This window comes from Alternaria arborescens (assembly GCF_004154835.1).
Source record: "Alternaria arborescens strain FERA 675 chromosome Unknown contig_4, whole genome shotgun sequence".
In the NCBI taxonomy this organism is placed as follows: domain Eukaryota; kingdom Fungi; phylum Ascomycota; class Dothideomycetes; order Pleosporales; family Pleosporaceae; genus Alternaria; species Alternaria arborescens.
Genome location: NW_021167859.1, coordinates 492,734 through 518,357, shown reverse-complemented (window position 1 = coordinate 518,357; position 25,624 = coordinate 492,734). Strand labels below are relative to the sequence as shown.

General features: G+C 50.8%; 11 protein-coding genes across 11 annotated transcripts; 4 read left to right on the top strand and 7 right to left on the bottom strand.

The window, feature by feature from the left end:
- Positions 1 to 233: 233 nt before the first annotated feature.
- Positions 234 to 1,796, bottom strand: AA0111_g2266 (hypothetical protein; the record flags this gene model as incomplete). Its single annotated transcript, XM_028648018.1, has 1 exon — positions 234 to 1,796. One exon carries the CDS (start codon positions 1,794 to 1,796, stop codon positions 234 to 236), a length of 1,563 nt encoding a protein of 520 aa, XP_028509889.1.
- A 664-nt stretch (positions 1,797 to 2,460) lies between these two features.
- AA0111_g2265 (hypothetical protein) lies at positions 2,461 to 3,173 on the top strand (the record flags this gene model as incomplete). Its single annotated transcript, XM_028648017.1, has 4 exons — positions 2,461 to 2,559; positions 2,663 to 2,834; positions 2,884 to 3,045; positions 3,148 to 3,173. The coding sequence occupies 4 exons, from the start codon at positions 2,461 to 2,463 to the stop codon at positions 3,171 to 3,173; spliced, it is 459 nt and encodes a 152-aa protein (XP_028509888.1).
- A 54-nt stretch (positions 3,174 to 3,227) lies between these two features.
- Positions 3,228 to 4,868, bottom strand: AA0111_g2264 (hypothetical protein; the record flags this gene model as incomplete). Its single annotated transcript, XM_028648016.1, has 1 exon — positions 3,228 to 4,868. The coding sequence occupies one exon, from the start codon at positions 4,866 to 4,868 to the stop codon at positions 3,228 to 3,230; it is 1,641 nt and encodes a 546-aa protein (XP_028509887.1).
- A 201-nt stretch (positions 4,869 to 5,069) lies between these two features.
- AA0111_g2263 (NAD-dependent protein deacetylase hst2-1) lies at positions 5,070 to 6,361 on the bottom strand (the record flags this gene model as incomplete). The annotated part of the gene is made up of 3 exons (XM_028648015.1): positions 5,070 to 5,811; positions 5,861 to 6,189; positions 6,239 to 6,361. 3 exons carry the CDS (start codon positions 6,359 to 6,361, stop codon positions 5,070 to 5,072), a joined length of 1,194 nt encoding a protein of 397 aa, XP_028509894.1.
- Positions 6,362 to 6,720: 359 nt separating this feature from the next.
- Positions 6,721 to 7,614, bottom strand: AA0111_g2262 (hypothetical protein; the record flags this gene model as incomplete). Its single annotated transcript, XM_028648014.1, has 1 exon — positions 6,721 to 7,614. One exon carries the CDS (start codon positions 7,612 to 7,614, stop codon positions 6,721 to 6,723), a length of 894 nt encoding a protein of 297 aa, XP_028509893.1.
- A 1,218-nt stretch (positions 7,615 to 8,832) lies between these two features.
- AA0111_g2261 (hypothetical protein) lies at positions 8,833 to 9,637 on the top strand (the record flags this gene model as incomplete). Its single annotated transcript, XM_028648013.1, has 2 exons — positions 8,833 to 9,389; positions 9,445 to 9,637. 2 exons carry the CDS (start codon positions 8,833 to 8,835, stop codon positions 9,635 to 9,637), a joined length of 750 nt encoding a protein of 249 aa, XP_028509892.1.
- Positions 9,638 to 10,553: 916 nt separating this feature from the next.
- AA0111_g2260 (hypothetical protein) lies at positions 10,554 to 11,079 on the bottom strand (the record flags this gene model as incomplete). The annotated part of the gene is made up of 2 exons (XM_028648012.1): positions 10,554 to 10,975; positions 11,031 to 11,079. 2 exons carry the CDS (start codon positions 11,077 to 11,079, stop codon positions 10,554 to 10,556), a joined length of 471 nt encoding a protein of 156 aa, XP_028509891.1.
- Positions 11,080 to 13,034: 1,955 nt separating this feature from the next.
- AA0111_g2259 (Phospholipase A-2-activating protein) lies at positions 13,035 to 15,420 on the bottom strand (the record flags this gene model as incomplete). Its single annotated transcript, XM_028648010.1, has 2 exons — positions 13,035 to 15,299; positions 15,373 to 15,420. The coding sequence occupies 2 exons, from the start codon at positions 15,418 to 15,420 to the stop codon at positions 13,035 to 13,037; spliced, it is 2,313 nt and encodes a 770-aa protein (XP_028510126.1).
- A 2,097-nt stretch (positions 15,421 to 17,517) lies between these two features.
- Positions 17,518 to 18,902, top strand: AA0111_g2258 (hypothetical protein; the record flags this gene model as incomplete). The annotated part of the gene is made up of 4 exons (XM_028648009.1): positions 17,518 to 17,558; positions 17,606 to 17,799; positions 17,852 to 18,221; positions 18,629 to 18,902. The coding sequence occupies 4 exons, from the start codon at positions 17,518 to 17,520 to the stop codon at positions 18,900 to 18,902; spliced, it is 879 nt and encodes a 292-aa protein (XP_028510127.1).
- A 3,667-nt stretch (positions 18,903 to 22,569) lies between these two features.
- On the top strand, positions 22,570 to 23,320 carry AA0111_g2257 (hypothetical protein; the record flags this gene model as incomplete). Its single annotated transcript, XM_028648008.1, has 2 exons — positions 22,570 to 23,013; positions 23,078 to 23,320. 2 exons carry the CDS (start codon positions 22,570 to 22,572, stop codon positions 23,318 to 23,320), a joined length of 687 nt encoding a protein of 228 aa, XP_028510121.1.
- A 1,011-nt stretch (positions 23,321 to 24,331) lies between these two features.
- AA0111_g2256 (hypothetical protein) lies at positions 24,332 to 25,345 on the bottom strand (the record flags this gene model as incomplete). The annotated part of the gene is made up of 2 exons (XM_028648007.1): positions 24,332 to 24,891; positions 24,943 to 25,345. 2 exons carry the CDS (start codon positions 25,343 to 25,345, stop codon positions 24,332 to 24,334), a joined length of 963 nt encoding a protein of 320 aa, XP_028510122.1.
- Between the last annotated feature and the right edge of the window lie 279 nt (positions 25,346 to 25,624).

Genomic DNA, 25,624 nt, shown 5'->3' with positions numbered 1-25,624 from the left:
ACTAAAAAGGTTTTGTATGTCGCAGAATATAGGAAGGTAACGAGCTGCAGAAGACTCGCTTTATTGCAAACAGATGTTCACACTTGTCAAGTACATCTGTCGATTGTTCATTGATGTGCGGACACGTCTTGTATTACGGGACATTGACGTACAACAATCAGTAGTGGGGCGTGAACGATGCACAATGGAAGTCTCTTCGTTCAATCATCATATGCGCTATAATCAACCTTCTCTCAGGTCCTGATCTCAGCAGCCTTCCTGAGCCGGTTCATGACTGCTGCCGCAATGTCATCACCTGTTCTATCGTCAATACCCTCCACAAAGATGGTTTCTACGCCTTTTTTATCGAGCTCTCTGAGCGCCGAGAACAAGCCTCTCGCAACGTCTTCTGTTTTTGCGCCAAGATTGATTTCCCACACCTGAACAGCTCCGGGCTTGACGACGTAATGATCTGCATGCGGTATTTGGTGTTGAGCGACAGATCGCAGGAGATTTGAAAGGCGCGACGACGACTCGTTGGCATTTAAAGATACTGTGTCCAGTGGACCGCAGAGTACCGGACCACTCGCATCCGATGTCTTCACCTTCTCAGCGCTTATACCCAGCACACTATCCCAGCTCTTGGTTCGAATAATACCAATGCGTCTTTTACTCTTCAGCTCGTCAGATGTGGGTTGACTTGCACCTGCCTCGAATAACAGCACCGACGCTTTCGGACTGTAGTGCCTGTACTTCATTCCAGGTGCGCGTGGTTTGCTCGAATCTTCCGCTTGCTTGTCTTTGTACCCAACGACTACGTTCTCCCACCCAGGACATTGTCGCAACTGCTCTACCGTGACACCACCCGGCCGCAGTATTGCAGGTGGACTTGACAGTCCGTCTATGACCGTACTCTCTACACCTACTTCGCATGGCCCACCATCAATTATCAGATTGAGTTTCCCGTTGAGGTCATCGTAGACATGTTCCGCAGCGGTCGGCGAAGGTCGCGTGGACGCGTTTGCGGAGGGTGCAGCAAGTGGACGACCACATAACCGCAAAAGGGACAAGGCGATGATAGAGCGTGGCATTCGTGCGCCAAAGGTAGTAAGACCTGCTGTGACTTCTGGTGCGAGGATCGAGTTTTCAGGAGCCGGCAATATGACGGTGAGCGGTCCAGGCCAGAAGCGCTCAATCACCGGCGTGTAAATTTCTGGTATAGGGTCTTTTCCAGCATCTTTTCCGTCGCCTACAAAGTCAAGCTTACCGAGCAACAGCGCTCGTAGCTGGGGTAGCGAATGTATATGAACGATCAATGGATTGTCCGCTGGTCGTCCTTTGCTGGCAAATATTTCTTTCACAGCTGCGCTTCTTGTGGCATCCGCGCCGAGTCCATACACAGTCTCTGTGGGAAACGCGATGGGGGTATTCGTGCTCATAAGCTCATGGGCTGCCTGTTTCAGCGTTCCAGCATCAGCATCACCCTCTGCGTCGTCGTATTGTATGTCCCATTCATCGATCAAGTCTTCCGACTTCTGGAACGTGATCCTCCCCAGTTTCTGAGGGTCTACACGTTGAACGCTAGTCTCGGGCATATTTGCGAGGAAGCGATCACGTATGTTCGAGACGGTTGGCGTATTTCGTCCGCCGAATCTGAAAGTTGTAGGCGTAAAGAAGAGAATCGGCGTTTTCAGCGTGGCAACCGGAAAGCGGCGGGCTTCTGATGCAGCGACTTGCACCAAGGAACGTGTAGGGGTGAGCTGGAGCGAGGGCTTCGTGAGGTTGACATTTGGTACGCGGGGATGGCGAGTGCGCATTAGAACCTTGGAATGATGACTGGTAAAAGAGGCCAAAATTTCTCGTTCCGAGCGTAGTGGGGCTCAGTTCCGATGGCACCTAAAGAAAAGCGACGTCACCGAGATACCCGACAGCGCCCAAGACGCTCAAGTCATTTCACAGCATGAGGAACTATTCAAGCCGCAGGACCATGCACCCAAACTATCGCTCAATTTGCTGAGTATATTTAGTGCCTTGTGGGAGTAAAGAGCAAGATTCAAAGTAGAGAGCTTATGGATGGCGACGACTAACGATTTGCTGCGTACGGTTAACGGATTTAGAGGATAGAGGATACTCAGAAGATACATATGAGGAGCTTGGACGCAGTCGATACGGCGAACTCTACAGGTCTTGAGCAGCATTAGCCCACCAATGTCTGCATAACTGTCATCAGCTGCGACGACGAGCGTGATCAAAAGGGACGGTGTGGAAGGACAAGGTGTCGCGCGCCCCTAAACCTCAAAATCCCAGATCCACACGGACCCAGACACCATTGGTTCTCTTCCCTCGCACTAGCCTGAGCTAGTACAGCGTGCATCTGGACCCTGGGACCCCATCCCAACTTCCTCAAAACTCCCCTTCCACCTCGCCTCACCCTTGCTATCGCCCTTCCACAGCTCGCGATAGTAAAAGCTGCTTCTCAATATGTCCGCTCCATCCGATATTCTCAACGACCCCGAGATTGCGCAGGCATACGAAGACGTGCGTTCAGACAAATCCGAGACCACGTGGCTTATCTTGAAGGTACATGGTATTCCGGGGCTGCATTGATGAGGTATCGTCCGACCAGACATCAATGAAAGCATCGACTGGATCGCGAACGATGAGATCACTGACTACCATGTAGTATGCATCCGCAACTTCAGATAACCTCAAACTCGCCGGCACAGGAAGCGGTGACATCGCCGAGATGACCGAGAGCCTCGGTGACGACGAAGCTGCTTATGCCTATGTACGCATGAAGCTAGGGAATGACGAGTACAGTGAACGTGTCAAGTTTGCTTTTGTTGTTTGGCAAGGTCGGTCATATTCCTCGTTCATATGTCGAGATGACTAAGACGTTCATAGGACCTCAAACGAAGGTGATGCGCAAGGCCAAGATGAGCTTCCAGAGTGGGCAGGTCAAGCAGGTCATCCGCACTTATGCTGTAGAGATCCAGACAGGCGACAAGAAGGATTTGGATGAAGAGGCAGTAACGCTGAAGCTTAGAAAAGCCATGGGCGCGAATTGTGAGTACACGTTTTGCTATTTATGTTGATTGAGGGTTACGGGATTATGGGTTGGGAACCAAGACATGAAGAAAAGGATGTATGCACTAATCGCTCGAACAGATGATCGCCAGAAAACGAACTACTAGCCCGTCTCGTACTGTATGATAATTGGTCTATTAGATTATGATGTTACTACTTTGTCATCGCCACCCATAAATTTGTAAATTGTGGTATGAGTTAAGAGACCATAGTAAAACTTCGCCCTCGATCCCTTGACTCTCACATAACCCCAGTAGCTGCTCTCTAGGTTTCGACAAATGCCAGTACCCACAGCACAATGTTGTCAAATCATATGTCAACTTCTTCAACCGGGGTGTTGCGACCTTCCACTCCGGTTCCCGATCTTGGACCCAAAGAACGCCATTCTCTACCTTGTCTAGATCTACTTTCCCCCTGGTCGTCACAATCGTGTACGGTTCTAATCTTTTCAGCGACCTACTCGGTCTTTCACCAGCAAGGTATTGTCTGAAGAAAGCCATGGCATGGACATCTTCGAATCTCCCTTGTAGATCTTGGTACTCCCAGAGATCGTCCGTAATTGTCAAGGTCTCTAGGGTCGCGGGAAGAAATTCCGTAAGACTAGCTGTACTGTCTAGAGCAACGGCCTCGGTACCGAACAGCACTGGGAAAGATATGGTCAAGTTGGTGAGCACGGGGAAATCGTGCAAAGGACCTAGGCTGCCCCCCACTGCGTTTTCAGTTTCATGTGCAGGGTTATATGCTAATCTGGAATTGTAGTGTTGGTAGCGCACAATTAGATCGGTAAGCGTAGAGTGAATATGTCGCAGTGCGTCCTTCAAAATCGACAACTGTAGAGGCGCGAAGTGTGGGTGTGCATAGCAGTCGTATTCAAAGACCCTGAGATTCGTAGCCTGCCTGAGCAGATGATGAATGGTGAGTGGATCCATCGAAGAGCGAACAAGGCGCAGAGTAGTCAGTGTATGCGGAACAGGAGGTAATGCTAGTGGCCACTCAAATGAGAGATCAACTCCCTCTTCCCCGCTGCTTACGTTGCCATAGTCGTCTCTCTTCGAACACGCAACAATTTGGAGCGATTCAACCACTGGCAGGTAGAAGAAGAGCAGTAGAGTGCCTTGTGGTTCCAAAAAATTCTGTCCCCACGTTTCGGCCATATCCGACTCTTCCAACTCAACGCGTACGGTTTTCAAGTTAGCGAACCACTTTGGTCCGTCATCTTCTGTTGCATTCTTCCCGATCCCATGCTTCATCATCGTAGGAAACCATTGATTGAATGGGAAGAACTCCCATGCTATGGTCAAAGATTCGAGACGAGCTTGGCAAATACCAATCAACAGCGCAACCAACATGTGCCTGGCGTGCTCATCGTCTAACTCGGGCCACTGAACCGATGTGTCTTTAGGATCCGCGTAGACACTGAACATCTCGTCCATCCATTCTTCATCTTTCATATCATAGTCAATTCTTGGGAAGTCATAGCCGAGGACGTCTTCGAAATTGTACTCTAGACAATTCTCCGCATAAAATTCCAGATTTTTGACCCAGTCGATGTATTGAGGCTTCTTTTTCAATGTGCGAACCAAAGCTTGTATCTTGGGTCCTTTTCGACCGTCAACAGTCCCTCCGTCTTCGTCGTCTTCGCTTGTGTTGTCCCAAAGCAGGGTGATGGTGTTGTAAGCTGCTGGTAGAGCGACGGTGTGGAGCGTCTTGCATGTTTGGGCCAGATTGACAGCATCGCAGGATTCAAGATCGAGGACTATGTATTCTAGCAATTCGGTAGGTAGATCGGTGATTGGTGACATTCTTGTGTCTTTGGAGAGATTGAGGGCGAGGTCCGGGTGTGGAAGAGGAAAGATGCAGACTCGGATATAAGGATTTAGGCAGGCGTCAGTGCGCGCTTTCTGAAACGGGTGGCCTTGTTGCCTCGCATACAACGCTATCGTGATTCGTGATCGTGAGATCGTGTATCTATATCCAATCTATCCACCAATACCACGCCATGTCTAGAGCGATGACTTGTTCATGTGGGGAAACACATGGGCAAGCCCACCACCTCCTGGGTTCGTTTTCGACTCGCTTGAACCTGTCCTAGATTCCGTATCGACAGTTGGTTGGAGTTCAGTCGCAGAACGGTCTCCAACCTGAACCACTTCGTGTTTCCTTGCCAGCTTGTTATCGACGTGGTTATCAAGCCATTCATGCTCTGCTTGATTTAACCTCAGATTTTCCTCCACCTCCCGCGTAAGCTTCTCAACTTCATCCTCCAGCAACTCATCGTGGCTCTTCTTGACTTCTTCCTTAGGCGCCACTGGATCTTCTTCAGATGCCGGTGCCGTGGTAGCCCAGAGCGCTTCTAGTTCACCCAGCCACCCGCAGGCCTCTGCCAGCTTCCTCACGCCACTATCGCAATCTTCCAGTAGCAGCACGTCATCGGTTCGTTGGCCCATATCACCAACCCTCTCCGAATTTATAAGCAAACGCGGGGTTTGGTCTTCACAGAGTTGCGGCAGCGAAGCGAAGGGGTGTACGCTGAGCGACGTGCCCATGACTATGCACAGGTCGGCTTGTGCGGGGAGGCTACGGTTGTCGAAGAAGGCGGAGGGTAATTGTTCCCCAAAGAAGACGATTTCGGGTTTGACGAGGCCGTTACAGGACGAATCGACACAGTGAGGCACTGATTTGTCGCGGATGGCTTCGTTCATGCGCTCTTTGGGATACGACTTCTTGCAGTCGATGCAACATTGCCTATACCTAGTCAGATTTGCCTAAACTCAATTCTCGCGAGTGCACTCACGATGCGAAACTGCCGTGCGCCTCAATAATCTTGTCGCCGGGGACTCCAGCCTCGCGCTCCAGACAATCAATGTTCTGTGTGAACAGCTTCAACAGCAGCCCCTTTTGATGCAGCAAGCTTATGAAGGAATGTGTTATCGTCGGCCTGAACTTTCCGGGGTATAGTTCTTGAGCGAGCGCGTAGAAGGGCTCTGGGGTCTTGCGGAAGAAATCGATGTCGAAGACGGCTTCAGGGTATGGCAGGTTCAGGCGACTGAGGTTGGCGTATAGGCCGGTTTCTGGTGATCTGAAGTCTGGTATGCCGGCTGAAGTACTTATGCCCGCACCTGTCTGTCTGATGTTAGCACGCGGTCAACCATCCCATTGCGTCCCAACTCACCATAACAACAATCTTTTGCGCGCGCCCGTCCTTGACATATTGTGCCAAAGCCTCCAAAGTACGTGCTTCTAGAGTTTGGGGTGGTGCAGTAGGGTCTACTACCCGCGATTCATCTTGGCCCATCCTGCCTCTTTTGCCTTTGCCTTTGCGACCTTTTTCCGCGTTGCGCCACGGCTTGTTTTGCTGCGCCTGTTGGCGATGCGCTTTGTGTTTGCGCCCTATTTTGAAGGATGTGAAGTGACGGACGTTTTTTTTTCTCGAAAACAAGAGCAAGGTGCGAATGTGACTGACGTGGCTGTGATACGTGTGACGGGCGCGTATTGCATTTCGTGGGAGAAGTCAGTGCCCCACCAAAAGATATCTCTCGGGAGTCCGACGGAGCTGCTGCGTCATGCCAGGAGCCATCCCCAACCCTTGCTCCCCAACACTACATGTCCGCTACTCGACCTTGTGCACGCCCGACAGAGACATCTCCATTGGAATTATTTGAAACACGGGCCCAGTTTATACAGGCACTCATTAGGACAGTTCCCCGTGACCTCATCTCCTGAACACGTCGCTCTAGCCTCGACCTCTTTTCCGCCAACCGCTTCTTTCACTTCCTTCATCCTGTCATCTCGCGCACTTCTCTCGACACTCTCCTTGATGGCCATGCAATCGAATTTCCCTTTGTCTGTTGTGCCCGTAAATTTGAGCACAACCTTCATATGCGCAACCTCTTTCCCCTCTCCGTTCTTGACGCTCACTCGAACATACTCGGGTGCATTACACCACCTTATCACGCGATCCCTTCCATCGGGAATACAGATCTTGCAGAAAGTGCACATTGTCGATCTCCGATCGAATCTGTAACAGTTCTTCTCATCCTCACCACTAAGCTGAAACGTGTAGGCGATTTGGCTGATGAACGCATTCTGCAGGGACTTTCCGTTGTAGCCAACCCCTCCTTCGTGTTTCCCGGGAATGTAGTCACTCTCGACACTTACTTCGACAAACTGTATGCCTTTTTCCACTATGCCGGCTTGATTGGAGTACTCGATGTTATCGAATTTTTCCTTTGAAGTCTTGCACGTGTTGGCACCTATCTTGTCGTCATCGCAGCGGTTCTTGAGTAACTTGTTTATGTCACCAGATATGTAACGGCCGTACCATTGGCCGACGTGTTGGCGTTGGTTACTTATCTCGATGGAGAATGTATATGATGGCGAGCTTGGGAAGGGCGAAGGTGAGGCTATTAGGGTCGTGCCCGGAACGAGACTTAGGCTGGTTGCCGCATTCATCGAAGAGCTGTTGGACCAGGCCGAAGGGATGGTGCTAAATATGGCCGTGGGAGACGAAAGAGACTCAAGCGATGAAGTGACACTTGACGTGGTCATTATAGTGGTGCTTGATATGGGTGGTGGACTGTAGGTTACCCAGCTCGGTGGCTTGCTCGCTTGGTAAGTCAGTTCGGAATCCGTTTTAGTTTACCAAGTGATACTGACACATTTCTGGCCGGCCTCCACCCACAGCTGCGACGCCGAGGATATAGAGAAAGACTGCTACGCCAGCGTATTGAATCTTTGCAACAACCGAAGTTCGCATGACGGACAACTCGACTTTGAGGCTTACCATATTGCCATGCTGGATTGTGAGAAGATATAGCAACGCGTCAATTCAATTTCTCTAGCTGTCAATCTTGTCATATGAAGTCCGTGGCTGGGAGAGTATTTCGTGCTGCTTGGCCATTCCATTCTTGTGGTATAGTAATCAATATGCCTCAGCGTCGAGGACTTGATACCACGGGGATCCTGTCAACGAGTGCCTGCATCACTTCTTACTAGACAATCGACTGTATCATCATCACAGGAGCTAGGAAGTGACCAGGTTTTGAGATGTTCCCTTTGTCGTATATCGAAACATTTGTCGTCGTCTCAAACAACCTAGTAGTGGACATGAACACGCTACGGAACCATATAACCTGCTAGGACTGCAGCATAACCAAATTTGTGCGCAGAATAGATATCAAAACCAGGTGGAACTCCAAGAGGTCGGCAGGTCGACAGGTGGAGGCACTCCCGAGGTTATTGTGTATTGAGTCATGGGCATTCACGCCCCGCCCCAAGCGTCACCAGACTACTTTTGCGGAGCTACGTAAGCCACTCTTAAGGGATCGCAATCCCTTGCAGCGGATCACAACGTCGCAATATGATGTACGACAACTATCCTCCCAGTGTTGCAAGTTTTGCACAGTCGCCTGCGGGCACATTGCATAATGCAAGGGCAATACTTATCTAGGTAGTTGACAACTTTCACACCTCACCGCCACCTGAACACTCTAAGGGCTATACCGGAAAAGGACTTCCTTTCTCCATTCAATTGAATGGACCGAATCATTATGAGGTGTTCCAATAGGCTCAGATAGCCGGGCCACGACACCCCATGTGCTCACTTGGATGTTTCTACAAATAGGCAAGATTCCGTTAGTTCCGTTTCTTTCAATCTCGGGTGGCCCTATCCTAAGGGAGCTTTAAGTACAGCTGTCAATCCCCAACCAACCACACATTGTCAACGCGATACACAACTCCCAAGGTGCTTCGAATGTAAGAGTCGTCATGTCTCTCAAGGATAAAGTTATCGCCATTACTGGAGCGGCGTCTGGAATAGGCCTTGAAACCGCCCGTCTTTTCGCCAGCAAAGGAGCCAAGCTTGCACTCGCCGACGTACAGGAGAAGCCGTTGAAAGACCTTGAAAGCGAGCTTCGAACAGCTGGTGCACAAGTCATGATCCAGGTTGTCGACGTCAGCAAACGTGCCGATGTGGAAAGCTGGATCGCAAGCACAGTCGAGAAGTTCGGGAAGCTGGATGGTGCAGCCAATCTTGCAGGTGTAACTGGTCGGCAAAGTGCTGTCGCCAACATTGAAGAGGTAGAGGACGACGACTGGGAATTCATTATGGGAGTAAACGTTACAGGTCTGCGGAACTGTTTGCGCGCTCAGGTGCCGCACATGAAGGAAGGAAGTTCTATTGTCAATGCAGCCAGTATACTGGGTCTCGTTGGCGCGCCAAAACAGCTGGCATATTGCGCCTCCAAACATGCTGTTGTCGGAATGACAAGGAGCGCGGCAAAAGAGCTAGGACCAAAGAAGATCAGGGTGAATTGCTTCTGCCCGTGAGTAGACCTACAGAAACTCTTTTTGAGGTATGTACATACTAACTGCGCACAGTGGACCAGTCGACACCCCAATGTTGCGAAAATCGTACGAAAATCGAGGCGGGCCTGTCGATTATTCGTTCCTTCCACTGGGAAGAACTGCACACCAAACGGAGATTCCACCGCTTATCGAGTTTCTGATATCAGACGCTTCTTCGTTCATGACTGGGACGGCTACGCCAATTGACGGCGGGTGGTACTGCTAGGTACCGCCATGTGCAGTTTCTCAACCCCATGCCAGGCCTAGCTCTCGCTTTCGGCTTTTGTGTTGTTTCTTACGTGCGACAATTCGACCTAGCAAAGTCTACAAACGGTCTAGAAAGTACGGAAATTAGAGGAGAGTACGACACAAAGCAATCAGTATTTGTATTTAATATTCTAGTCATAACGCAGTCAGTTTTATCTCTCTATCTGTGAACCCTGCTCTGAACTGTGCAACACTACCTAGTATCCCCTGCCAATGTTCAGTCCCTCTGGATACCGCAAAACCTGCATCAAATAAGGGTCGCAACCAAGGGATTAGGATCCTTTTGGCAATGATGAAATTAGGTGTCCTTTGGTAAAGTCAGTCCAGGTGCGGAACCACGTCCTGGCGCTTTCTGCCCGAATTCCAATATGCGCGCTTACTGCTGAATAAAAATCACCTCAAAAGTCTGTACTAAGAAGAGTAACATCTTCTGGCTGGTACGAATGCAGTTCATTACATCACTGTCAACTTGGTTTTCCAGCTACTCCACACTAAGGGAAACAAGAAAAGGATGTCGCCCTTAGGCGTAACTACTGTTTACTCAGGTAGCTTTTATTTTACGACAGTTATTCAATTATTGTTCTAGAGTATGTAGGTGTAATTATTACCAGAGATAGCTGAATCTGCTGTAATCCTGCAGTCTACAATAGTATTCTACAAGGACTAGCAACGCAACTACTGCTCATATAGACTCTTAGATAACTGTTGATGTACAAAATATTTTTGTTAAGTTTTATCCTAGTAGGTAGTCTAGCACTGCGACTGTGGGGAAAAAGTTTAAGCTGTTTTTCTATCTACTGTTATCGTACAAAATTACTCCTTTACCACGAAAGCGTCGTCTTCTCTAGTTCTAGTAACAGCTTATTGTTCGAGCATCAAGCCCTTGGTTCTTTGCCTCCAATCTCTGAACTCTCCCTTGCGAACTTCTCCTTACCCTCACCCGGCAGCACAGTCTTCCCCTGGACCTCCTGCTCTGCCGCCCACTTCTTTAGTGTATTGAGATCCACACTCTTCAAGGCGCCTTCATGCGTCGATTCTAGCTTTACTCTCGGTACCTCTCCAATATTTTTATCCGCAGCGCTCTTCCATGTTGAAGCTTCTAGGCACAGTCGTTGACCTGGACCCACGCCAGCTTTTCGCAAATCCGTGCCATTCGAGGACGAGAAGTCTAGGAATCCGTTTGTGAGGATAGCGGCGATGGGGTTTTTACTGGTACACATTCCAGCGCTGAATGAGGAGGGAAGATTCGAAGGAGCCTTGGCTTCGGAAGAGTGTTTATGGAGGGGAGCATTGAGTACTGAGAAGTGTTAGCTGGTAATTGAGAATCGATTTGGTAGAATGAGGTTACGAACCGTTCTTTTGGGTAACGTCCATCTTTCCTTGCTCGTTCTTTCCCGACATGTTGGTATCTTGCTATGGATATTTGCAACTGTTCTACGGTTTAGTCTGCGGTTGTGAGGTGCTGAGGAGATGATATCGGCGCGGGTCGTAGAGATTCGTCAATGCTATAGTTGATATGTAGTGATGTATGCAGGATTGATCTAGCAGAAACCCATGTCAAATGAACCTTTTTGTTCCTGCATTTCCACGCTTTACTCGCTCTGCTCAAAGCACGGCTCAGTAATGATGCCTCCATTACCTCGTTCTGATCAATGTCTTGACGTCAGCGATATTGAAAGCGTCAGAGTGTAATTCGACGTCGTCTCGTTGTTCCGTCTAATGTGTAGCACCTAAAACAAGACATATATCCTTTCATGAACGCGCTCGTCTACGACAATGTAGTCGCATACTCCAGGTTGGCGATATCGTCCTCGACACGCTTTCCCACACACCTCCATGATCACTCGCTAGTCCCAGTCCTTACAAGCGTCCTTCCCCGGCTCCAGCGCGTATGTACCCCGTACACACACACTTCGCACTGCATCTCAAACTACCACACCACATCCAACGGTACTACAACTGCAGAAAAACTACCCACCATCTCTTTGCCTCACCGCTTTCCCAACCTCTGTTTCTCTCCCCTCCACGACACTGGGGCCGCGCAAGGCAAATCCTTGGCAAGTGTTACAAGTCGGTATCTGTAAATACCGACATACCGACGACAGTCTGCGCTCGCTCAAACAGCGATTCAGTCACTGAACCATGGTCATAGGCCAAAGGCAGTGTTAGTCCACACACGTGCTCAAGTGCCTTAGGCTCACCGTCATTTATCTGTGAACGCGGTGACGCAGAACAAAGTTGATTCAAGGCCACACACTTCCGTCTCTTTTTGACCGAGATCAAGCCGAGATCGATTCCACGCCGTCAACTTGCCTTACGAGCTTTGCATACTAGTGACTTATTAGGTAATTTTGCCATCAGTGGAGACGACGGTCTACTCGAGTCATAGGGGGCAAATGACGTCGATCTCGTCATTTCCTCTCCATCACCAATCTCCCTCACGAAGAGCGTTGGGCGAACAGTTTGGTGAACAGGGTCAACAACGGTGAGAGGAGTGCAGGGCACATGCCTGCCCGAGCAGCCCAAACCGCTCAAGGGAAGAACGCATAGCCAATGCAGCTGCACCTCGATCTGAGATCCAGCGCACGACCGTTGCCTTCGGAGAAAGGACCGATGAAAACAAAACATATACCAGCGGTCGGCCGCGAAAAACGCGGCGTTAACGCATGTCCAGCATGTTACATGAGGAATGGAAATCATCGCAAGCGCACAAGATGCAGGTATGAAAATCGCGGAGTATGGAGATCCAAAACAAACTCTACTAAATCCCGGGTGCTTCCAGGACTAAATTGGCCTGCATCGTAGGAGGCTCAGAGTAACGCAGGTTGACGTATACGACAGATTCGGGTCAATCTAAACTGCTGGTCATGAAGATCCGGGGAAATGCGCGGCGTGAATGATGAGTTTTGCAAAGAGGTGTGTCATCATGTGCACCCAAGTAAATTATAGTCTGGAGGTAGTCAGTAGAGTTCAAAGTGTCGTAGGTTGACTTAAGACATCACCAACACCTTCCGTCTCTACAATGAACTACAGTGTTGAACAATACAAATTAAAGAAGGACAAGCTTTCTCGCATTAGTCGCAAGGCTTCGATTACAGAGGCAATATCAACCATAGAGACATGCATTATGAATAGCTGGACTAATCGTCTTTGGGTGAATTATTTGCTATGAATGCAATGTGCCTCGCTAGGCCGACACTATCCGTGCAGCTTCACCTTATGCATCCAAAACAATGCATTAATCGTTCCTACTTTCTCTGCAACTTCCTGGAATAATGCGCCGACAAGCTGTTGTTCTCAGATAATGAGCAATGGCGCATTGGAAGCATGGCTCGTTCTATAGCCATGATAGATGCCTAGCCTTGTAACCTTTGCCGAATCTCAGCGACCACGTTCCGAATGCGCGGTTCCTTGACCTTCTGTTCGGCGCGGGTAATCGCATCGCCTATCTGTAAAATGTCCCTACCAGCCTCACAGAAGTCAGGGCCTAGGCAAAGCAAAGTGCCTGTAGCCACAAGCGCGCGATACACGGCCTCGGAGTCGGTAGCCGTAGTGAGAACCTTGGATAAATCGTCGAGCAATGAAAGCGCACGGTCCGCGTTGTTCTCAGAGTTGAGCAGTACTGAGTAATTGATGTACAGCGTTGTGAGCGCAATGATCAAGTTTCGGTTCGTAGATGTCAGGAAAGGCGATACTAGTGGATGAATGTTATCAAACTCTGTGCTGGCAAGTAGTCTTCCCTTTTCGGTTTGAAGGAGATTGCTGAGACATCGTATGGCCATCATTGTGTTGTTGGGTGGGGAAGATTCCGTGAAGACCCCTGATTCAAGAAGGTTTGGCAATAGGTTCTGCTCAGGCGACACTAGGAAGGTTGCTGGTTCCTCGAAAGCGAGGACTAGTCGTAATAAGTCCAGTGCAGGTAGACGCTTCTCTGCCGGCCATTGTGTTGCCGCTTTGACAAGGAGTTCCACACCTGTTATGTCGATGCCCTTGCCATTTCCTTTCTCCAATGCTGTGACAGTCGCGTTCAGTTGCTCGACATCCGGCGGATTCAGCGAGATGCCTTTCTGTCCATCGTTCACCAAGGCCTCATTGAATTCTGTAAGCTTCTTGAAAATGACCTTGTGGTTTCCAGTTGTGATAGGAAGGTAATCCTTTTGCGGAAGTATCTTAGTGGCTGGTGGCGCTGGTGGAGGCTGGGTCGCGACTTGATTGGCGTCGCCGGGCCGGTACCGTGCCTCCGAACCCCACGGATCCGTGCCTTGAGCACTGCTTTGCCCTAGCGTTGCACCTTGTGTGTTCTGGATGATGAAGTTCGCGACTTGGTCGAGGTATGTGAGCGGAAGCTCATTGTCTTCAATGAACTTGCGCGCAGCTTCGTAGTGGTTCTGGTTGAGGTTGTAAGGTAGCTTCAGTGGAGGCTTGCCGTCTTCGATGTCAACGTCGAAAACGTAATCATATTCTTTGCCGGCATGCGAGATCTTGCGTCCACCGCTCCCCGCCGAATCGACGACTGTTCCAACATTCACCCACTGATTTGCAGCTGCGGACCATTGATATGCAGAAACGTTGCCGTTCATCTCCTTGATCATCTGGACCTGCCCCTCCTTGGTGCCCGATCGCTGTGTGAGGAACTCCGGGCCGGGCAGTTGCTCTTTGTTGATGTCTCCCACGGTCTGCTGTGGTATCGAGGAGCCCTTGACATCGTCGTTGAATTGTTGAATCTCAGCCTCAGCAGCATAACGAGACTGGTCACGAGTAAAGACACGCGCAAGCTTATCGCTCGCACCAGTGACGATGTCGCCGTTCTCCTTGCATACAGCCACGGTCCATACCGAGATGGCTGGGTGGGTGATGGTCTGTATGCACTGATTGTTTTCCCATATCCGTACTGTCCGATCTTCACCGGCGCTCACCAGGCCGCCGTTGGGGAGGACAGCCAGAGAGTAGATGAAGTTCTCGTGGCCGTGCAGCTCCGCCACCTGTTGTCCGTTGAGCGTCCATAAGCGAATGACAGCATCGTTCCCTGCGGATGCGAACTGGGCACCCGAGGGATGATCCGGAGGTAATCGGCAGAGGGCGCGGACAACTTCAGGTGCCTGGATCGAGCGTACCGGAGATGCGGAGCTCGAAGGCTGGAATATGCGGATCTGCTTGTCTGCACAGCCGGTGATGATGGTATCGCTGTCGTAAGCAAGGACAGCCCACACCGATGCAGAGTGACCCTGCAGCACTGTAGATTCGCCCCACTTGCCTACTTGCCATAGCCGCGCCTCCATGTCCCAGCTGCCGCTGACAATGTATTTTCCATCCTCGCTGACGTCCAGCGCGCATACGTTATTGCCATGTCCGATCAGAAGAGCGTCTGCATCGTCATCGAGGTTCTTGGTCGGCCGCCGCACGTCGATGATCTGGTCTTTGCCGCCCGACACGACCAGGCCCTCGGGAAACGACGACGTGGGCGGTACGATGGCGAGCGAGTTGACGAATTCCTTGCCGTGTGTCTTGATGGTGCTATCCCATGTTGGCGGGCTTTGTGACTGCTGTGCCCAGGTCCGTACTGTAAAGTCTCGCGACGCAGAGACGATGGAGGAAGGCGAGGGGAATGCGACGCTTCGGACCTGCACGCTGTGTTAGTGGTGGTTCTGCGTAATGCAGGGACCTGATTTGCTTAGTAGCGGATGCAACACGTACATCGTCCTCGTGACCGCGAAGGGTGGCTGATAACTTGAAGTCGGCCATGGTTGAAGCAACGCGGGGTTGCTGCTTGGTGGTGGGAGAGGTCTTAGCAGCGGAGCGGAGAGAAGGAAACGAGCACTAGATAGAGGCGAGAGTTGCACGCATCAAGGCTTCACAGTGAGCGAGATCAACGGATTTGTGGCTGCTTGGACGTGGCCGAGTGATTGCAGTGACTTGCTTGTCACAGGCACAGCTCCGTGGTTGACGACGTCAGCCTTTCGCGAGACAGCTGTAGCCGAAGCACCCATGTCACTTTCTCATTATGTCAGCCTCGCCTCGCCTCGAATGCTCCTGCTTCCTGATCGGGACTTGATTCCTATACCCAGCACCAGACGTGGAATATCACCAGGGCTCTTTTTTTTCTTGTAAATACAGGCGCATCTTGGTACCTCACATCTGGTTGCTTGGCTTTCAGGTACTCGTACGAGTGGCTTGCGGCTGAGTATCTGCTTTACCAATAGCGCGAACCCTACCGTTGCCTCAGCTCTCGCTTGTCTGGCAAGATGCATCTAGGCTAACGTCCATTTCACGATAATCTCAGATTTCCTTACCATCGGCCTGGTACTTGGATGCGGGAAGCCCTCGTTTTCGTATTCTGCCACGTGAGGCGCTGAGCCACAGCATCCGGGGTTCGCGAAGCGTCCTGCTGGACAGCTGGCTCCAGGCCACCATTCCTCCCACCATGCGCTTGCAGATGCGCTCGAGAAGCCACTGTCCCCAATCGTTGATTAGAAATTGTCAAGTCTTTGGGGTCGCCGCCGATGCGCATTAACCGCCATGCTGCATGTGATACTACGCCGTTGGAAGATGCACCTTCGGAGACTTGTCAGCTTCTGAAACCGGGGTAGATAAGTCTACCCGAGCGTAACCTCGTCACGGCATGTTGAGACGAGAACATGTAGCGACGTTGGTATTTTCCTAGGAGAAGCACAACATTCGGCTGTGATGCCGTAGCTAGGTAGCGCAGCAGTTCTCTCTGCTCTGGTACGCGTCCCAAAGCAGCGTGGATCGTCGGTGGTGGGCCCAGAACACCATCCACCAAATATCCTGCCAAACGTCAAAGTCTTGGTGGCTCCGTTGTCGTGCAACACCGGCTGGAGGTTTCCATCTCAACATGGGCCTCGCACAGCCCACGACGGAATCCTCCGCCCCGCCTCTGTGGCTCGTCTCCATAACGGAGGGCGGCCAACGCGTTTCGCCGACCGTCTGGAGTCAGTCAGTACCAGCGGTAGCTTTTCATGCGCAGGGCAAATGATTTCGCATCCCCTTCCGAATTTCCTGGTCATTTGACTCTAGCTGCTCTGCCCGGCCGCTACTCGACGTCCCTTGCGCCTCGCCTCCACCCAAAGGGTCGTGTTCGGCATCGCGCTGCAGCCACTAGAGCAATAGCCTTTCGCGTGACATTGCCTACCCTGCTTTCCCACGATGCGCTTACATTGGACCGCCCGGTTTGTTCTAGCCCAGCCCACGCTACACTTGCGCCAAGCCACTCAAGTCCTCTGGACGAAGCGTTGCGTGTCAGCTCAAATTTTGGGCCGTCCTGGAGCGAAGGGACACCCTGTGACTTGTCTGGAAGCGGTCTATGCAACCGCCCATGTCACTGAGATGAGTGCGCCATCCAGAACTGACGCCAGCGTGCCATGGTTGGAGGGACGGCTGCATGCCTACAAGAGCGCGAACACTCCTCCCAGATCCGTCCTGTCTTCTGCTCCCACCTTGATCTGCAATATCTAAACAACTCTCCATACAAGCTCTTGGCAACCAGTAATCTCGGCATACATTCAGTCCGGCTGCATCGACCACAGCATAGTTTGCCTGCACCTGGCGATCTCGGTACCCTTGCCTCAGCCTTACCAATTGCTCGGAACTCGCGCGGCGCCTCCGTGATCAGCGGCCGACCCCTACGTACCCCTACGCGTTCGTGCGTAAGGTCAAAATCGTCACACCTGTGACCGTTGGCCTTTTATTTTTCACAACAGGGTCTTACGAGCATTTGCTTCAAGAAGGCTTCCCCCGCCAGCTCAAACTACACAAGTAACACCAAGAACCAAATTCACACCTTCCTCCACCACCCCTCACACACTATACAACACTACCACAATGGACGCACCAATGATCGAACTCAAGTCGGCCCTGGCCTCGTAAGTCACACCCTTTTGCCCTTTCAATCCCCAGCTAAGTCTGTTAGACTGTTTCAATGCGGACAATACTCAGATCTGACCATTGTGTGTGGCGCGAAAAGATATCCAGTTCACCGTATACTCCTTGCAACCAGATCTACCTTCTTCGAGGGAGCCTGCCGCAATGGCTTCAGGGAGGCAGAGACTGGAGTCATCGACCTCACCGAAGATGACGCAGAGGCTGTTGACCACATGGTACACTGTACGTATTAGTGTGAGAGGGCAGGGTTTTCGAGTGTGCTAATTGCTTCCAGACTTCTATCACATGGACTACCTTACCAAGAAGTCACTCTCACGCCGCTCCTCACAACGGTCTAACCGACCTACTTCTCTACGATCCTCCATCACCAAGAAAAGAAGCCCACCCAAGCAGCTTAATCTCGCTCAAGTAGAGGATCCGCTACTTGCGCTTGTGGCCGCAGCCAACAACTCGATGCCATTGACTCCTCCCGCAGACGAGCCCATATTCCAGAATCTCGATGCCTCCACCAAGATGCCCGACACGCCGATGGCCGATCAGTTCTTCGAGGATGACGATTCAGAAAGCGAGCAATCAGAGGCCGAGTTTGACATTGAGACTACCCATCTTGTTACACATGCCAAGGTCTACGCCATTGCTGAGAAGTACGTACCACCCTTCGTCATTCTTTACTTTTCTACATTTTGCCTGAATGCGCGCCTTGGGTTGCGGGGGTGATTTCATCTGCGCCTGCAGCATTCCTTCACATGGCTGGGGTGTGCAGCGCATGGCACGGCGGTTTGAAACACCGACAAACCCCGCGATGTGCGTCACAAGCACTCCGCTTGCCAATCACGCTTCGAGATCCACCCTCCGCCTTACCTTTGCACACACAGCCCTCTCCTCTGTTTTGCTTGTGTACGATTCCTAGATCGGCCAATGGCCTTTTGTGGTTATCAAGCCTCCATGGCTGCATTTTCGAAACTGTCCGCGTCAGCGTACAACACTCTCCAATCACGCGCCTATCATGCATCACGCACTTTGGGACTGGTTTGCTAACGGTTTATGGCAGGTACGGCATTGCAGGCTTGAAAGCGCTTGCGCGTAGTAAATTTGCAGACGACGTCGAGTTGCACCTCAGCAGTGCCGAGTTTCCAGAGGCTTGCCAAGAGGCGTACGAGTCTACCTTCCACACTGATCGTGGTCTGCGAGACGTTATCATCCAAACCTTCCGTGCCAACCCCAGCCTCTCGCTACGTCCCGACGTTGAGATGGCGGTGCGAGAAACGCCCGGACTTGCTTTTGAGCTCTTCCGCATGGCGAGTGGTCTCCCTATCTCATCCTGAAAAGTGGACATTACTCTATCTGCCGTCCCTAGCCTCTTATCACTGCTCTACAGCCCACCCCAGCACTTGCATCGCCGCTGCTGCATGCATACGCCCAGAATTCACGCTGAGTTTCGTCAGCTCTTTGTGAAGAATCCTACGCGCGTCCAGCAAAGAGACTATTCCGCAAGAGTTCCGCACACAAACGCCTGTCTTGGCTAAGACAACGTGTTTCACGACATCTGCAGTCAACCGTCGACGTGATGCGGGGTCAGCATGTCTTACCTACCACGTCGAGCCGCGCAGCCGCGTAGTCCAAAGTTACACCCGGTGCGCTCCAGCCAATGGGGGACTTCTACCGGTACTTCATCATCTCTGCCCGTTGAGGGTTCTTTTACTCTTTCTTGTTTACTATGTAGTACTTCTAGCGATACCAACTAGCGAATCAATGTTCAATTTTCTGTCAAGTCTGAGTTAGATCAACTCATCCATTTCGATCCGTCTCTTGCCTCAAAGCTTTGCCATGAATTTTTCACATCGTTCTCCAATGACATCTCATACGACTGTACCGAAGGTGGAGCTGCATGTCGCGACGTCATCCCATCGTGTCACCCTTGCTGCATAGATAGGGTTTGTAACGATCCACAACATGGCGCCCGCATGTAAGCCCGAGATCGCACATGACTCGGTCCTTCCCCATCGGCCATCGGTCATACAAATCAGGAGTCCAACGCCTCCTTATGGCGCCTAAGGCTTCCATATCAAGAGATCTGCGACCGTTTCGGACCGTTTCGGACCGTTCCTTGAATTTTGCTTATGGCAGAGGGGGATCTACACTGATTATTGGTATGTGGCTTTGAAATCAAGATGACGATCATACACCGTGTTGGATACAAGATTCGGAACTGCTGTAGTGCTCAAGTGAATATTTCGTCCGTTATTTTGTGGTTGGCACTTGTAAACTGAGGAGCGTAGGTTGACGGCCAGAGAGTGCTTTCTTTGCTTTCTTCCGATCTTTGTTGTTTGAGGGTTGGCTTCATGCCTGGCTGTAATGCACGCATGAATTGCCTAACATCTATCACTCAGTATCTCTCGCGAGAAAGCATCGCGGTAGATCAAATCTTAAATTAAATACAACTAGTAGAGATAGTTATGATGAACACTGTACATCGGTGTACCTGAGGCAAAGCCAGTGATAGATATATACAAATGTATCTATACAGTGATCGACTACTGTGCCACGATCGAAAATTACTTGCCAAAGCCACTCTCATTGTTGGAGACCATCGACAGAATTGCTGGAATAGCTTTGAACGTGACTGTGTTGCTGGGGGACGAAACTAGTACACTGTGCGCCAACCAGTCGTCTTTCTAAATGTGTGAGCAGCATGGCGGCATTGATTTGGAGAGATAGCCGGTGCATGCGAATAAGTGGAAGAAATCCGTGCTAAACATCGGGAGTCATATTCGAGTTGAGCGTCGTGATGATTGAGAATGGGTAGCCAGCCGACTGTTGTTGTACTTCAGCACTATCGTTGCTCTGTACTGCTTGGCGGGACGCCCCTATGCAGCGGGATTTGTAGTGGGACACCGTTGAACGCTTGATGTTTGTGTGGCCAAGGAAAAGGAATGTGGCAGTGTATAAGCTGGCGATGAGGTTTGGTTACGCAGAATGGATCCGGAGCATCCTTTGCATCTTATGATGCTCAGTACTCATCATTCCTTCCCAGTTGTTCCACAGACTCGTCGAGAACAGAGCATGGGTCTTTGATTTGAGCAACGTTTGACGTTCTTGTAGCCTTTTCCGATTCTAACACCGGCAAACTCCTCGGGTGTGATGCGATCTTACACGTCGTCAACCACCCATCGCTATAGCTGACCCTGTCTCCTTCGTACCGAACTTCTGTCATTGAATTCTGCCCACTCGAACATCGCCAGCCATGCCGTAACCGTTCAATTAGTCGTCAACCGGAGCAGTTCGTCGAGAGGTAACTCCGATACTAGTGGATTTGTGCACAGATAATGCCACCGTCGTCACTCCATTCCGATGAAGAAGCTACCCGACAAGCTGCTCATGAATGTCGACACCCAACTCTTGGAACTCGATCTTAGCAATTTAACCTCGATGGAAAGACCACTCGGCTTTACCGATCTCTTACGCAGTCGAAGCAATTCCATGATGGATGGCTCAGCCAGCACTCACCCTCTTCAGCCGTACAGACCTAGCGCGGAAAGTGACCTAACTCACGCTGCAACCCATCAACCACCTCTTTGAGGTTCCTTTCCCCACACCTTCCGCAGTAGAATACCCAGCACTCCAGATGTTCTTTTGGCATGCACATGTGTACATGTATGAGACACAATGTACCTTTCGCAGGTGACGAGCATGGTTGACTTGGACCGAATGAAGTACTTCCATATCTAGGTATCCAGGTTAAAAGAGTTTCGGACCAAAGACCGGTCTCAGGGAACGAGATTATCGAAATTCCGTCCAGTAGGGTTTAGAGTTTGCGCATCTTAAGCCCGTCCGTTGAAGTTATGAAGGATCCCGAATACATGTCTTTGGAAGGTGCCGAATTCGTATTCCCGAGCTCGATGGAATGAACGAGAGCGTAGAGATCGACCATAGACAAGGAGAATGGATGGGTACACCAAGGAGCGGGGAGGTGGTCATGTCCGAGAGGTCGATTGAACGTGTTCGTGATCATGATGCATGGATGTTATCCAGACTTTGGTTGCGGTAAGGCCATCATCGCGTAAAGGTCCCGTGAATGACTCCTCGAGATTCTGTAAGTTTTTGATCGAGAGTCGAAAGACAGCACAGCAGGCGTCAGGCGGGGCAAGGCATGATATAAGACGGTCATAGTCTTGGGGATCCGAGGATGCCCTAACGCTAGCGTGGTTCGCGCTGACACCTGCATACGTTAAATCTCCGAAGCCGAATAGTTTCACGTTATATCATTAAGAAAGTTGAGTTACTCTCCACAATAATTCTGTATCTCACAGTGGTTCCCGTGTTTCTAGGGCTCGAAGATGCACCCTCACGCTTCCGGTTGCGGCGGGCCGCTCTTGCTTGACCCTGCACCACTGCACACTAGATGCGTAGCCAACGCGACAATCGTCAGCCAAGAGCGTCAGCCTGGCCAAATTCAGTCACCTCCACGCAATCGTGGTAATGCACATACGAGCCAACCATCTAGAAACGTTTTACAGAATCCCAGGATAACTCGAAGATTGAACCGCGCATATTTGAAGATTCATGCACGTTAGGTGAGTTGGTTCTGTAGCTTTCTGTAGCATTTCCTCATTCTTTCTGGTTCTGGGTTTGTTGTAGATGACGTCCGTAGATGGCTTCCTCTTTGGTACTTCGACACGTGCAATGATACCTACGGGCGCTGGCCACTTACCCTTTGCAACAATTACCCCATTGCGGCCGACTTGAATGTGTCCATACCTTCTACGAACTCTTTGCACAAGATCAACGCACTTTCTCTGCATGCAAAGGCCGTGCTGAGTTATGGAGCGGTAAACACAATAAAACATGTTGCTATCTTCTAACCCTTCTTCTTGTCGAAAACTCGCTCAGAACATCCAAATCGTCCAAATTGGCACTGTTGTATCGATCAGTTTTGGTTTCTCAGATCACGCACTACACATACGCATCGTTCGCATTACAATCATCATATCAATGACCAGAACGTCGGTCCCTCATACAGATGTCGGCGTCACATTTCCTCATTATACCTCTCTGCTACCATACTTCGGCAACCATCCACCTGCTCTCGAAGAGAGGGATCACCACGATCTACCCTCAGAGAAGACTAGTAGTACCGGCGCCTACGAACTACTTCAGGCTCGCATTGATAACGACGACGAATCGAAATACGGCTTCTGGGGTGAATTGGATGAAACTAAGAGTTCGTCTGAGGTAGACCCATCGTACAACAAGCGATCGTTTGTGAGCGAATTAGCCACATTCTGCTGCTTTTGGTGTGCATTCTCCGTCCTTATGTTGGGTGCCTTTGGGATCTACTTCGCTGTCGACCCTGCCTTCAGCCGTTATGGGCTAGGCACAGGGATGGCGGAATGGGCCATTCACAGACACCAGCTCCCACCAAGCATATCATATGGGGTAAGTCGACCGCAGCATGGTAGTGGTATCGACACGCAACATGCTTACACCTAGCCTACTCTAGATCAAATTCTGCCTCGAGTCGCCGAACCGCGAAGCACCTAGTGCGCAGGCCTGGCGCTACATGAGAGCAGCTGCTGGTGACTTTTGTGCAACCGATACTATTGACTTCATCCTTGACTCCAAGGAAGCATGGAAGGTTCAGCCGGGTGCTAGTCCGGTCTTGCGAAATGAGGAGCCATATCTTGATCAAATCGAGAAGACGCAGACGCCCACAGTCTCCCGAGAGCAAGTACAGGTTCCTTAGCCGGGTGATGACCTTGCTGAAGAGGGTCAGTTGGGACGATAGGGTTGATTCATTGGACATGAAAGTTCTGTCACACCACAAATATTCTGCAGGCGGCATCTGGTATTTAGCATACGTCATTGCTTGCTTAGCGTATTTGCATAAATGTCATTGATTCTGTTCGCTTCTCCATACTCCAATTTCTTTAGAATCGCCAGGCTCTCCTACGCCTACTACCTGCTGACTGCACTCCATAGCATGGAGCCTTCAAAATGTCATACTCCGTTAGTCTTGATCAAATGTGTATTCTGCGAGAGACCCTTGCATGTACGTTTTTTCTGTCGTCCGAGTGTCTGTAGACGATGATAGGTTCGCTGGAACAAGGAAGGGCGCTGGCAGTGAGGGCTGACATTTGTTCAGCTCTGGTATTTTGGAACACATGCCGAGTTCCTGGCAGCCATAATTTTTGCCCAGGATGCATTTGAGTGACTCAAGTGGTGGGAAAACTTTGCTGTCATCAAGAAGTGGTACCACCTTCGAAACCGTGGTCCAGGGAACCGTTTGTAATTCTCACAGCCTTTCCACGTATTTCCCTCTAGAAATTAGTGCTCTCTTATAGTTTTAATATCTGATGCCCTATTGTTGTCGATTTAGTTAGTACAATAGCACGATTGATCCGACGCCTAGACTTTACAACATCCTGGGACATATCGCTACGGGTCAGAGGGAAGGGAAACATACGACTGTGGAATTCAGTCACAGAGAATGATGAGCATACTTTAGTCGAGTCTATCGCAACTGATATGAAGTTGGGGTGAAGATGTTGGTATAAAGACCCTGGGTTCATAGGCATGATCCAGCTAGTGTTCCTGTCACGGCAATCCTAAGCACAGGTCGATCGAGATTTTGAGGGAACATGGATTTTAATTAATTTTTATCGTACTCTATTTGGATTCATACAGGAACTGATGCCAAAGTCATTTATTTCCGTCAGTCGTAGCCATATTAGCGATCATTATAGCAGAGCGAAGCTTAGGCAGGGGGAGAGGTAGGCTCAGGGACGCCGGGAGGGCAGTGCCAGTGGTCGTCGTGAGGCTCGCAAGCCTCAGCAGGTGCAGCAGCGGCAGATGACGTAGCTGAAGCAGAGGGCTGCGCTGGAGTGGCAGATGCGGAGGTGGTAGCGGAAGCGGTGCTGGTTGCAGCAGCGGTAGACTCTTCCTCGAGGGGAGTGTAAGTGCCAGGGCACCCAACACCAGGAACAACGATGTCATGAGCATAAGCCTCGAGAGCAAAGTACTGAAGAGTGTCGCTGTTTCTCGCAGCGTAGGTGGAGTTGTTCTCAGCGAGGGCGATGGTTCCAGGGTATTTCTCTTCCTCCTCGTCATTGTAGTGCTCGACAACACCCTCGCCAACTTGGGGAAGGTGGAGAAGACGATGGAGGAGATCAGAAGCCCAGAAGGTGTTGGTCGCACCGTTGGCAACGTCGTATCCGAGCATGCACATGGTCGAGAGAGGCCTACGGATCTCATAGGACAGGTCGCAGATGACTGTCTCCGAGGTTGCGTTGGAGCCGCGCCAATGACCAGCCCAGCCTGTTGTTGCTTAGTAACGATGATTTCTTGATAGTTGGAGGCAGTACATACCCTCTTGGTCGCAATTGCCATCAATGTTGTCACAACGGAAGAGGATGCCGGATTTGTCGCCATCGGCAATCTTGGTAAACCAGCCAATTGGCTCGCCAGTTGGTGCCTCGCCGAAATATTTCGTGTAGACCTCGGAGGAGTTACCATAGCGAAGGATGTGGTCGCGCGCGTGGCTGACGATGGTCAAGGTCTCTTCAAGACCCTTCTTGATCATGCTACGCTGAGTGGCATTGCAAGAAGCATGAATAGGGAACTCGCGAACGGCACCAGCGTCCCATGCGGTGGATGCAGGGGCAGCCTCCATGGTATGAGTGACAGTGACGGTGGCCTGGCGAGGAGCGAGGGGTCCAGCCATGATAGCGGAAGCTCCAAGGAGCATAAGAGCAGAGGCACGAGCAGCCATTTTGATATTGACCTGAAGGACTGTGAAGAGGTCTTGAGGTTTGAGGTCTGAACTGGTGTTCAGTGAGTGTCCCGAGAAGCTGGATGCTGGATGGTGGTACTTGCATACAAGCTGCAGGCCTCTTTATATTCTACCGGAATGGCATCTCACCACTGGCGACTGTTCCTCTCGGTGCTCATCTACCGACATCGACGCAGACCTGACCGCCGAGACTTGAAGAAAACGCCTCATGGCTGCAGCCGCAGGTACATCAACCGGTCTACTACCGGTCTATCACCC